Source organism: Cyclopterus lumpus, chromosome 24 (assembly GCF_009769545.1).
Source record: "Cyclopterus lumpus isolate fCycLum1 chromosome 24, fCycLum1.pri, whole genome shotgun sequence".
NCBI classification, from domain to species: domain Eukaryota; kingdom Metazoa; phylum Chordata; class Actinopteri; order Perciformes; family Cyclopteridae; genus Cyclopterus; species Cyclopterus lumpus.
The window spans coordinates 15,812,282-15,825,622 of record NC_046989.1 but is presented as its reverse complement, the minus strand read 5'-3'; the positions used below and the strand labels follow the sequence as shown (position 1 = coordinate 15,825,622).

General features: G+C 41.3%; 1 protein-coding gene and 1 long non-coding RNA gene across 2 annotated transcripts; both read left to right on the top strand.

The window, feature by feature from the left end:
- Positions 1–426: 426 nt before the first annotated feature.
- Positions 427–11,166, top strand: tdrd15 (tudor domain containing 15). The gene is made up of 6 exons (XM_034528187.1): positions 427–668; positions 875–1,040; positions 1,938–1,996; positions 3,584–9,232; positions 9,877–10,031; positions 11,153–11,166. The coding sequence occupies exons 1-6, from the start codon at positions 427–429 to the stop codon at positions 11,164–11,166; spliced, it is 6,285 nt and encodes a 2,094-aa protein (XP_034384078.1).
- A 1,230-nt stretch (positions 11,167–12,396) lies between these two features.
- On the top strand, positions 12,397–13,057 carry LOC117727621. Its single transcript, XR_004609052.1, has 2 exons — positions 12,397–12,462; positions 12,701–13,057. It is a non-coding gene; the product is annotated as an uncharacterized LOC117727621 (long non-coding RNA).
- The last annotated feature ends 284 nt before the right edge of the window (positions 13,058–13,341 follow it).

Below are 13,341 nucleotides of genomic sequence, written 5' to 3'. Positions count from 1 at the left end.
TTTTTAATGAATTAATTGGTAAATTCCTTGGTAAAATAAGTATTTGGTCAACTACAAACAAGCAAGATTTCTGGCTCTCACAGACCTGTAACTTCTTCTTTAAGAGGCTCCTCTGTCCTCCACTTGTTACCTGTATTAATGGCACCTGTTTGAACTTGTTATCAGTATAAAGGACACCTATCCACAACCTCAAACAGTCACACTCCAAACTCCACTATGGCCAAGACCAAAGAGCTGTCAAAGGACACCAGAAACAAAATTGTAGACCTGCACCAGGCTGGGAAGACTAAATCTGCAATAGGTGAGCAGCTTGGTGTGAAGAAATCAACTGTGGGAGCAATTATTAGAAAATGGAAGACATACAAGACCACTGATAGTCTCCCTTGATCTGGGGCTCCACACAAGATCTCACCCCGTGGGGTCAAAATGATCACAAGAACAGTGAACAAAAATCCCAGAACCACACGGGGGGACCTAGTGAATGACCTGCAGAGAGCTGGGACCAAAGTAACAAAGGCTACCATCAGTAACACACTACGCCGCCAGGGACTCAAATCCTGCAGTGCCAGATGTGTCCCCCTGCTTAAGCCAGTACATGTCCAGGCCCGTCTGAAGTTTGCTAGGGAGCATTTGGATGATCCAGAAGAGGATTGGGAGAACGTCATATGGTCAGATGAAACCAAACAATAGAAAAACTCAACTCGTCGTGTTTGGAGGAGAAAGAACACCGTACCTACTGTGAAGCATGGGGGTGGAAACATCATGCTTTGGGCTGTTCTGCAAGGGGACCAGGACGACAGATGTGTGTAAAGGAAAGAATTAATGGGGCCATGTATCGTGAGATTTTGAGTAAAAACCTCCTTCCATCATCAAGGGCATTGAAGATGAAACGTGGCTGGGGCTTTCAACATGACAATGATCCCAAACACACCGCCCAGGCAACGAAGGAGTGGCTTCGTGAGAAGCATTTCAAGGTCCTGGAGTGGCTTAGCCAGTCTCCAGATCTCAACCCCATAGAAAATCTGTGGAGGGAGTTGAAAGTGTGTGTTGCCCAGTGACAGCCCCAAAACATCACTGCTCTAGAGGAGATCTGCATGGAGGAATGGGCCAAAATACCAGCAACAGTGTGTGAAAAGCTTGTGAAGACTTACAGAAAACTTTGACCTCTGTCGTTTCCAACAAAGGGTATATAACAAAGTATTGAGATGAACTTTTTTTATTGACCAAATACTTATTTTCCACCATAATTTGCTAATACATTCTTTAAAAATCAGACAATGTGATTTTCTGGATTTTTTTCTTCTCATTTTGTCTCTCATAGTTGAAGTGTACCTATGATGAAAATTACAGGCCTCTCTTATCTTTTTAAGTGGGAGAACTTGCACAATTGGTGGCTGACTAAATACTTTTTTGCCCCACTGTATTTAGTATATCAGTATTTGTGGTCATACTCTTAGTCTCAAATCTAACTGAACCATATTTTGTGAAATTATTCTATGCTACACTTTAGTAACAATTATTACAGGAAGCACTACAGAAACTTGCAGATGAACAATTCATAACCATTCACATTATAGCAACCACTGACTAGCTGTAACAAGTTGAGCACAATTTACTAAATTGACTACACGGTCAAGGACAGTATTGTACTCAAGCACGTGATCAGGATTGTACCCTTTCCATTTTATTCCGAGTCCTCTGAAAACACTTTTTTTTGCTTTCATCTAGATTTTGGCACTGTGTAAAGTCAACCCAGCCAAAAGAAAAAAAATGTGCCTCAAAAGAAACTCTTTAATATATTACACACACATAGACCCTAAAAAATTACAATATGTAAAAGCCTTGTTTTTAGTTGATAAAGGCACAGTATGTATTTTTAATTGTCCGTTTGTTAATGATTAATGATCGCCAAAATGTGTCTTTCAGGTTCTGTTTAGGATGTGACCATTACTGATTCTGTAGCCATGCTGTCAGTGCTGGACTCCAAACACCAAAAGTAAGTGTGTGTGCGTGTGTGTCTGTGTGTAGTGAGTTGTCTTTAACATAAAAAATAGTATTGATATCAGATCTGCCCATTGCCACTGATACCCAATCCAGCTATTTGAGTCCATATCCGTCCAATATTTGATATCAGTGTTGATGCATCTTTACTCCACACTAGGGCTGCAACAACGAATCGCAAACATTTGATTATTAAAAGAGTTGTCGATTATTACGCCACTCAATAAGTCGCGGAGATGTTTGAGTATAAAAAAGAGAGCAGGTAGAGGAAAGACCCGTAACGTTGTTCTGAAACGCATGGTGGAGGCAGAGAAATCAGTACGACCTAAGTCATCCAAGGTGTGGGAGCATATCACACTAAATAAATCGAAAAATGGTGTTAATCGCAAGATATGCAAAAGCAACATGTCATGGCACGGGAGCACCACGGTGACCTAAAACATAAACATGTTGGAGTTCAACAGCAGTGCAAGTCACTACAGAATCCTACTTTTGTTCCGTTTTGAAGTGAGGAACGTAACATCCCTCCAGTAGCTCTTCTGGTGCTGCTGTTTACTCGTTATCCAGCTTGAGAAGTTAGCGTTAGCTCGTTAATAACCGTAGTAAGACTAAAGACACATTTTTATTCACTCGCCTTTTTTGGCCCATTTGTCATGTATATATTCTGTGCTTTGTCCCATATCGGTCATTGTTGACAAATACATTTGTCTGTGTTGTACTTTTTAATTTCATTTTAAAGTTCTTTTATAGCACTTGGTCATCTTAAGCTGTGTTTAAATGTGGTGTATAAGTGAACTTAACTTGCACTTACTACAATGATGGTAATACTTTAATGAATAAGCTTTGTGTGTGTGTGTGTGTGTGAGTTTGTGCATCTGAGAGTTTGAGTGTGTGTGGGTGTAGTGTAGAGAACAAGTTCTGACGTTCCAACAAATCCTGTTAAGTTCTCTGATTTGTATTTTTCTTAATCTTTTATAAATTATTTATTTATTTATTGCATACATGTATATGTTTTTAGTATGTTAGTCCATTTCTTTTTCTTTTTTTATTATTACTTTAACAGCTCAGGGATGTTCAAGGAGCAACCTGTGTGTGCACTTTCTGAAAAGTTTTTGCACTGAATTTGTCAGTTCTGTTTTTGAATAAAGGGTTGAAAATGAATTCTTTTTAGCTTTTAAAAAAAAAATGTATACAATTCATCGATTAGTCGAAAAGATAATCGACAGATTAATCGATTATTAAAATAATCGGTAGTTGCAGCCCTACTTCACTCACACCTGTAGTGTCCACAATCTCAAATTACTGCTATATACAGTTGAGTGTTATTTATATAGGAGATGGTTTTGTAGGGTTGGACATGGGCATTGGCTTCATTTTGCTCCACACACCAGGTTCTGCAAAATGTCTGACAAGGCTGCTCCTGGTGCTTAAATAATGATGATCTTTATTTTCCACAAATGTGGAAATGTGCCATTTTTGTTTTCAAATGTTGATTAAAACAAAATGAATGCATAAAGTCGTAAACTCACCAAATGATTAACACTTTTTGAAGGTAAATAATAAAAGTCACTTTATTTTGCAGATCTGGTACATCTGCATCATGTGCCCTTTGGCCAGTGGACCTCAAGTTAACTCACTTGGACTGGAACCCTGAAGCAACCTTGATACATTTCCAGGGACAGTACCTTACCATATGTGATCTTGACTATATCATCTTGCAAGGGGAAATACAGAACATACTAAAGACTAAAGCTGCAGTGGATATCGGAGAGTTTTGCCTTGTGGAAGATGTGGATTCAGGCCGCTGGTACAGAGGAAGAGTTCAAAACTGGAAAAAGGACTTGTTCGATGTTTTCCTCATAGATCACGGTAACCTTTTGAGTGTTGACATCAGCCACATATCTTCCTGTTCAAACGACCTGTTCATCCTGCCTCCCAAGCTAGTTTGTGGCTTTCTTGCAAATGTTTTGCTGCTTCACGGTTGTTCTCATTCTGTAGTGGATAAGTACTTCTCAAACCTGATTAAAAAACATGTCACCGGTTACATCCAAGCCCTCCTGCCCCACAAAGTTTTCTTGTTGGAAGCCCCCGACATTAACATTGACCTCATTAGACATGGGTTTGGGAGGCATGTGGACACAGATACTTTCCTCCTCTTGGTTGGCATGCTCACAGAAGTGCCGCTCAAACAAAACATGGATCCAGTTCCTGACTTACTCATTAAAAAGCCATGGGGGCAAGAATTCTGCTTCAAATCATCCTGTTTGCAGGGATACAAAGATATTCTGTCTCTCTGTGGGCCCAGATTGAGTTGTGGGACACGTGCTAAAGTGCGTGTAACTGCTGCTGTTAACCCTGGGCTGTTTTACTGTCAGAAGACCAGTATGGAAACAGATCTTTGGGAAATGTCAAAGATGCTGGCTACAGTTAATGAGTCCCGAATCAAAGAACGCAACCAGAAGACTCCAGAAAACCTGGGTTTACTGTGCTCGGTCAAAGGCAAAGATGGGAAATGGTACAGAGGCTATGTGCAGTTTCTCCCAGTCAACTCTCAACTTCGAGTTTTGTTCATTGACTATGGATTCTTTGAATCTGTCAATGTTGAGAACGTCTATGGGTTACCACCTGACTTATTTTCAACAACAATCATGGCGTTCCCATGCTCACTCTCCTCACTGAGTGATGAGGATGAGGCGGTCAAAACTCAGCAGTTGAATTTTCTCAAGGCAGGCTTGCTTGGAAGAGTGTTAGATGTGGAGATCAGAGGTTTCGACAAAGAACAGCACCTGTACTCTATCACAGTAATTGGTGTTGAAGACAATAATGTGAAGGAACCAGAGCCCATTCAAGAGCTTCCTAGCATGATAATTGAGTCAGTTTCAAAGGAAGACTTGTCACCTCAGTGTGGCTATTTATACAATGAGACAATCATGGGCAAAGCCATGTGTAAAACACTGGAAGCAGAAGGGATCCATGTAAACTCTGTCTTTGTGGGCTTTGTCGTGCATGTCCAGAATCCAAGCCACTTCTGGATCAGAACGGAAAAACGTAATGATGAGTTTGAAGAAATGACGATGAAAATGGCAGATACCTTCAGTCAAATAAAGCTGGATGAAGACGTGCTTTTGAAGCCTGCGCTTGGGACACTGTGCTGTGCAGTGTATGAGGAAGACATGCATTTCTACAGAGGTGTAGTGACAGACACTTATAAGCATGGATCTGAAGTTCTTTTTATCGATTTTGGGAACATTGAGAAAGTGCCACACAAGTTGATCAAGAAGATGCCAGAGACATTTGCGAACAAATCAGCATATGCCTTCTGTTGCACTCTTGTTAATGTTTTTCCATTGGATGAAATCTGGACCTGCATCACCTCTGACTTTTTCAGGCAAGCTGTGTCAAACAAACCCCTGCTAGTCCATGTGGTCCAAATGAGAAAAAACAAATTTGTTGTTGATCTCCATGACATGGAAAGTAAAGACAATCAAAGTATCACTGAGCTCCTCATCTCTTCGAAACAAGCTGCATACTGGAACAATGTTACCATAGAGCCCGTGGTGCAAAACAACATAGATCTCACAGAAAAAACAAGGTCTCTCACAGAAAAAACAAGGTCCCCAAGATATGGTGTGAAATCAGACATCAATGGGTATACAGAGCAATTGCACTGTGAGAAGGTAGGGAAAACGTGCAAAATTGAAACTGAGAAGGTCCAAGCACCTGCTAGCTTCAAAGCCTTAAACATCAAGCCAGGGTGTAATTTGGCTGTGATTTGCTCTTACATCAAGTCTCCATCAGAGTTCTGGTGCCAGCCTCTAGATAAACATCTAGCTTTGAAGGAACTGATGGATGAACTCCAACAATATTACTCAACTCACAGTGTTCCCCTCAATTCAAGGGGTTCATGTTGTATCGCCAAGTCACCTCAAGATGGTAGATGGTACAGGGCCTTCGTCATAGAGATACAGAAAAGTCATGCCAGAGTGATGTTGGTTGACTATGGCTTTACCATCCAAATCAAGGAGCAGAATCTTGAGGCAATAATGCCAGAATATCTTTATTTGGAAGCACAAGCTTTCAGGTGCAGCCTTAACAACCCGATCAAACCTGCTGACCCCGAGAACAGTGGGGATTGGAGTCCGGCTGTGTGTAAGGAGCTGAAAGATTTAGTCTTCAACAGCACCAGTGCTTTAAGATGTGAAGTCACACAGTTGTATGTGAAATTCCAAGGGCTGTATAATGTCGTGGAACTCTACGACACCCAAACCCAACAGAGCCTAACAAATTTGCTCTTTAAGCAGAGCGTGCCGAGAGAAGAGCCAATCTCAGCAATGCAACTGTCAACCATGATTCCTGAGTCTTTTGTCTACTCTTCACATGATCTGCGTCCTGGAAATGAGGAACAAGTCTACATCACTCACGTTAGCAGTCAGTGTGAGATCTACTGCCACCTTGAGAGAAACACTGAAATGATTGAAGAGCTCGAAAACAAAATCTCAGATGAGAGTGAGAAACTGATGCAAGACAGTACGACAGCAGTTGTGAGGAAGCTGTCCCTGGCAAAATACTTTGATGGCAAATGGTACAGGGGCTTGGCACATCCTGTTCAGTCCCCTCTGCATCTTGGTGTGTTTTTTGTGGATTATGGAAACACAAACATATCTGAGAAAACCCATGTCATGTGTATCCCCAGAGACTCTGATTTATTGTACACACCCATGCAGGCTGTGAAATGCCACCTTGCTTCAGTGTCCAAGGAAAAGCTCTGTTCAGATGTAAGAGAATGGCTTGATGGCGCAATCCTCAACAAGCAATTGAGAGTCGTCGTAATTGGAAAAAGAGAAGACGGTTCATTTGACGTTGAACTGTTTGATGGAGACGTTAACATCAGTGAGAAGGTAAAGGAGCTCATTCTCAGGTTTTCACCAGAACCAAGGACGGTTGTGAGTTTTAACATGAGCGGTCCAAAGAAGAAACCTAAAGCTCTCATTACAGGACACACAAAGTCTTCAGTTGTGTGCAAGAATCAAAGTCGACGGCCTTCAAGGTCCCCGACATTGATTGCCTCCAGATGCACTCAATTTGGGAATGCACCTCGCAAAAAGAACCGCCCCCCAAAAAAACATGTTCCCGGTGAACGACCTCAACATACAGAGGACACTGAGATCCATCAGCTCTCGTGTTTGCCAGACATGAAAGTGAGCTCAGGTTTCAGGGCGATGTGTTTCGTCTCCCACATCAACTCAGTTGACAGTTTCTTTCTTCAACTGTCAGAGGATGAACCTACCATCTTGAAAATGGGAGAAAATCTCAACTCTAGTATCATCAGGGATTCCTTGAAGAGTGCTACATTTTTGAGAGTAAATGACCTTGTTCTGGCTGAGTATGAGGAGGACGGAGCTCTGTATCGTTCTGCCGTGACGAACTATGAAGGAAGTTCCCGTTTCAAAGTTGAGTTTGTGGACTATGGAAACTCAGCAGTTATGGGCAAGGAAAAGATCTACTCCATACCAAAGGAGTATCTCTCTCACCCAAGATTCAGCATTGCATGCTCCCTGTTGGACACAAGCATGTACAAAAGTGATGTCTCTTTCACTGATGCAGTGATGGAGAAACCTCTCTTGGTTGATTTTGTCCGTCATAAAAATCATTGGGAAGTCGAGGTTGAGATTCTTGATGGATCCGGTTGTGTTCCATCTGTACTGGAAGCAGCCGTTGAAAGTGAAAAGGGAGAGAAGTCCCCTGCGTCATTTCAAAGAGACGAGAAAGCGACATCCTGTGAGCAGAACGTCCTTACAAAAGAAGTGAGTGAGGAGAAAAAACCTGCAGAATGCAAAATAACTAGTGTTGATGATGATGATAAGCCAACACCTGCCACACTGTCACCTAAAATAGAAAAACATAGAGGAGCACCCACCATAAACAAAGGAGACTCTAAGGAGAATCCAAGAATGATCACAAAATCCTCAGTCGAAGCAAAAAGTGATTGTGCCGATGCACACATACCTCCTTCTATTCAGGTTAGAGACACAGAGGCTAGTACAGTTCTGTCGGTCCTGAGTAACGGGACTTTTTATGCCAGACTAAATAGGACCAGTGAACTGCTTACTGCAATGGAAAGTTGTATTGCTGACAACCTATACAAGTGCAAGATGGTGGCAGATGAGGATGTCAAACACGGCCTTGAGTGCTTAGTTCAGGTGGACATGCAGTGGCACAGGGCGTTTGTTCAAGATGTAGGCTTGGAAACATGCCAGGTCCTCCTCGTGGATCATGGAACAACTGTAAAAATCCCAAGTGGCTCAATCCAACGCGAGTGTAGCGAGCTGACAAAAATGCCGCACCTTGCAGTTTTGTGCAAACTGAACTGCCTTGGGTTCAGTGAGGGAGTGGCTGCCCCTGAATTGTGGCGTGAAACACTCAAACCAATGATTGGCAAAGAAGTCAAACTGGTGTTTGTGTGTTATTCAGAAGCTGAAAAACTTTGGAAGGTTGAAGTAGTCAAGGATGGACTGTTCGTCCTTTGTCACATTACAACCTCTCTGCAGCAGAATGAAGAGATGGTCCCATCAACTGCCGAAACACGAATTGAGGAAGTGGAAGGGGAATTCAACTTGTGCACAAGCCCCCCTCAGCAGCTTTTCTTTGCTCCTATTGATATAGATAAAGCGTATTCTGGGTTTGCTGCTGCAGTGACGACTCCCTGCGAGTTTTGCATCGTCCTGGAGGACTTACTACTTGTCATGAACAAAGTGTCCTTAATATTGGATGACCTCCCTGAGCAAATGTCTCTTCCTGTAGCCCACCTCGTCCCTGGCACTTGCTGCCTGTTTAAGTCACACACAAAGAATAAGTGGTGCCGGGCCGAAATCGCAGACGCCGACACCACAGCGGTCCTAAACCTGGTGGATTACGGCCATTACGAAGGCATCCCGTACGAAGACTGCTCCAAGCTGAAGAGGTTACCTGAGGAAATGAGGAACCTCCCAAAGGTGACATACCCTTGCATTCTGAGAGGGGTGAAGCCAGTTGGAGCAGATGGACAATGGACCGATGGAGCAGCAGTCTTCTTCCAGCAGAGTTTGTACCAGAAGAACCTCCAGATCTTCTTCAGGGAATGTGTATCAAACACACACTGGAAGGTGGACATTCTGGCAGAAGGCGTCCATGTTGCCAAGGAGCTGGTGGATGCTGGGCATGCCAATTATATAGACGTCATGCTAGGACTGAGGTAGGCTCTCATCACTTTGTATTTATATGTTCATTACATTTTAATTGAAGATCTTAATCATCTTTTTATTTTTTATTTAACGTTTTCACAATTAATTTAGATTCTTTACAACACACTAAGACAAGTGAAGCAATATAAAATTAATAAATAGACTTTTCTTGCACTCATTGTTAAAAAATAAAGTCTTGAAATCTGTAATCAATGTTAAATAAAACAAGTAGGATCGAAAATTACAAATTGGTTTTGATGAATAAATAATGAACTCAGCATGTGACCCTCTATTTTTACAAAATAACATTTATCTTTACATTTGATACTTGAAAGTGCCTTCACATTATGAAGGCACTTTCGAAATACAATATATAAACCACATTTTTTTACATCTTTACATAAGATTTCCTTAAACGTATTTTCTTTTTTTTCTACAAAAGCATATCTTCAATATCTTAAGACACCTTCGACTGTAAACTTGACCAATGACTTCTTGCAACAGGAAATTATTGTTAATGCTTTGGATTTGAGTTTAAACTCTTTAGAATCTTAGTATTTTCAACAAAGTTGCTGCCAAAAAAGGAAAAGCTGAAACTTTTGCACATTTAATTTCAGCTTAACACAAATCTTGATGTTATTTCTGATTCATTCAGGTTCCAGCAACAGCGCCCCTGTAGAGCAGCTCCTCGTGACCCTGATAGTGAGGAAGAGTGGAGAGAAGATGAAGCCTTCACTGGGAAGACGGATCTCTTTGTTGAGTCTGCTGATGAAGCGGAGGGGAAGATGCCTCTGTCTGAATCTCAGCAATGTAGGGGAATATTTTACATATGTTTTGTTAATTGCCATCAAGTTAAAGTGTATGTTGATCAATGCAGACTGCCAGAAAAACATTTAGCCTCTGGCTTCAATTTTTAAATTGATAATCAGATTCCTTGATAGTGAATATTTAATCTCTTTTGTTCTTGTAAATGTAACTTTATTGTTGCATGGAAATGCAGATGAAAGTTTGTTTTGAAAAATGTCCACGGTGGTACTTTAACTTGCTGGTCAGAGGTAGTGATTGATTGATTAGACGTAGTCGGCAAGAAACAAATGACCACATCAGTCGTTGGCTTTAGTAGGTGATGTCATCGCTTTCCGATTGACTATAGTGACAACGCCGCGTGTGTGTGTGTGTGTGTGTGTGTGTGTGTGTGTGTGTGTGTGTGTGTGTGTGTGTGTGTGTGTGTGTGTGTGTGTGTGTGTGTGTGTGTGTGTGTGTGTGTGTGTGTGTGTGTGTGTGTGTGTGTGTGTGTGTGTGTGTGTGTGTGTGTGTGTGTGTGTGTGTGTGTGTGTGTGTGTGTGTGTGTGTGTGTGTGTGTGTGTGTGTGTGTGTGTGTGTGTGTGTGTGTGTGTGTGTGTGTGTGTGTGTGTGTGTGTGTGTGTGTGTGTGTGTGTGTGTGTGTGTGTGTGTGAACATCTAGCGCGCGCTTCACTCTTGACCTCCAATCCACACTGACCCCATCCTGTGTGATTTAAAACGTCTGTCTGTGTTTGGACATCTCTGCCATCTGTTAGCGTCAGCTCCTGGGGAGCCTTCACCAGGACACTTATGGAACCATAATGTCTTCATATCTTTGTTTGAAAGATTCATAAAATCTAGAGATCTGTCTTTTCATATTTGCCCTTTCCCGTGGATTTGTGAGGCTGTAAACCAACTAGCAAACAAACCTCTGTTGATTCATAACATTGCTTTTTTTAATCAAAGCAAATGTATTCTGTAATTCTCCATTACTAAAAGAGCTGCAACCATAACATAAAACCAACACATGTGCTGTAGGTATGATGATTTTTATTTGTATTCTACGTGTATTTCTAGCGAGTCCTGGTTATGCACAATAATGTTACAGTAACGTACAGTAACTTGGTTATGTTTCCTTCTGTCAACAGGTTTTATGATGTGAAGGCAGTCTGGTTGGATGTCGTCACTAAAATGAGCAGTGTCTTCACATCGTTCTACTTAATATTCATTCAAGTGAGACGATACTTGTTGGTTAAACGTTAAGCCTCAGCACTTAATGTATTATGTAAACCTATTCATGGTGGAACATATTTATTTTGTTTTGTTCCCCTATTTTGTTTTGTTCCTTTTTTAGTGACCTTTGACAGGAAATATTTTTTCCAGATTAATAAAAAAAGAAGTTTGGTTTGAACTTGCCCTCTGTTGAATTACTATTGACTGGAAAAATACTTTTCAGTTGCAACAGCAACTTTAGTGGATATGTATTTTGCTCTTGCATACTCTTAACTAGTAGTAAGGTTCATTTAGTTCCCTTGAGGAAAGTCCAGTTTATGTTTTACCACTCGGGGGCAGTGTTGAGTCATGGCTGCTTGTTCCTAGTAAGTCATGGATCTGGCACTGTTGTTGGACGCTATAACATGCATCCGTAAGTGCTGTCTATTTACATTAGAGTTTTAGTGAATGGAAACTTGCATCACAGGATGTGAGGTACTGCAATGATTAACCCAAATCACCAATGCTATTTCAGCAGTTTTTACTTGTTATGAAAAAGGGTAAATTACATGACCCCTTCAGTTTTACAAATTGTTTAATTTAAAAGAAAAATATTACCAGGTAACACAATTTGGATCAACGATATGCATTTACATATAAGCTTACAGTAGCACAAATATAGTAAGACAGAACATACAGAAAAGTTACTGTACTACAGAGTGTAACAAGGTAGGTGGGCTACACTTAAAGGAAATGGTTATAGGAAAACTGTTTTAACAATGCGTGCTCCTCATTGACCCATTCACACACGCAGTTTCAGTGTCTACGGGACGTTGAACGGTAACCTGTTCTACCTCCCGATACATAGCTTCCACTGTAATGTGTATACAAAATGTTTTACGGGGCTTGTTTAAAAGTCAGACAATTTATTGAGGATTTGCAGTAGTTTATCTCCACTATTGGTCTTTGTTAACTTAAAATGGGTTCATCAAAAGATTGTCACAAGTGGGATTCGAACTCGCGCCGGCACCCGGGGATTCTTTAGCTAAACTCCCTAAACCAATGTATCCTCAATGGCCGTGCATAAACTCGCCGATGTAATATATCTTTGGCCGCTCGCAGCGCAGTGGAGCCGTTTCTCGATTGGAACACTTTCTCCCCCGGTCTCTGTCAGTCGCAGCCGGAAATGAGGATCGACAGCACGCATTTTCTGGAGCTCTCCGTTGTGTGGACGTTACGTGAAACAGTAAGTCATTCAAATGGATTAATTATCATTACATTTTAGTTAATTGTAGTCTTGACAGCTGTAAAGTTTGTCGTATTTATTTTTATTAGGAGGGTAATGGATGTGTTACAATTTTCTTTTCTCACGAGATCACAGTATTTAAAGTGGAAAGAGTATTTTCACCCATTCAAGTGTGTGAAATAATGCTTTTCCCTTCTGTAGGTCAGAATCACTTGTACTCTGTCTTTTGTTTTCATAGAAACATGTCGGTCGTCTCTGCCCCTGCTGTCCTCACCGACTGCCGCTCGCACTGGACCGGTGAAGACGGGAGGGAGAGTGTTTGTTTGTGTTGGACCACAGGCGGTGGCCGGCCCCCATGAAGCAGCTGACAACCTGCTCAATAAACACCGTGGGATGAAGGACGATGCTGCTCTAGTTCACAACTCCTGTACAGACCCACACAGCATGCTGCACCCAACAACAAAACATATCGTATATATGTAGATGTTTATATATTTTCTATTTTTTTATAATAGTTATATTGGTTTTAGATATTTGTGTTGTTTGTGTGACCTTGCACTATGGGCTCTGTGTTCAATAAATATAATTCATAGACTGTCTACTTGTCTTATTAATGTGAATCATTAGTGAACAGTAAATAAATATGTTCACAATAGGTTAATAGCCATAAAGTCAAGTACTTAATTTGTCTGCCACAATCAGTAAACACTTTTCTTGATTAATAAATAGCTCTTCATCATTGATGTGTGGCTTTGGCCCAACTGAGACTTGAACCTGTGTCCAGGAGGAGATTTGCGGCCAAGGTGCTAAAAACGGTGGCATTTCAGAACCTTGGACAGCATTAATAATGCTGCAATTTCATTGGCTGTCAGTGAGTTG

Bases quoted from the DNA above. Each gene is read 5' to 3' on its own strand.
- tdrd15 (XM_034528187.1), top strand. From the start codon at position 427: ATGATCACAAGAACAGTGAACAAAAATCCCAGAACCACACGGGGGGAC. The intron at 1,041-1,937 runs GTGTGTGTTGCC...GGTTCTGTTTAG, and splicing joins ATCTGTGGAGGGAGTTGAAA to GATGTGACCATTACTGATTC. The intron at 1,997-3,583 runs GTAAGTGTGTGT...TTTATTTTGCAG, and splicing joins CTGGACTCCAAACACCAAAA to ATCTGGTACATCTGCATCAT.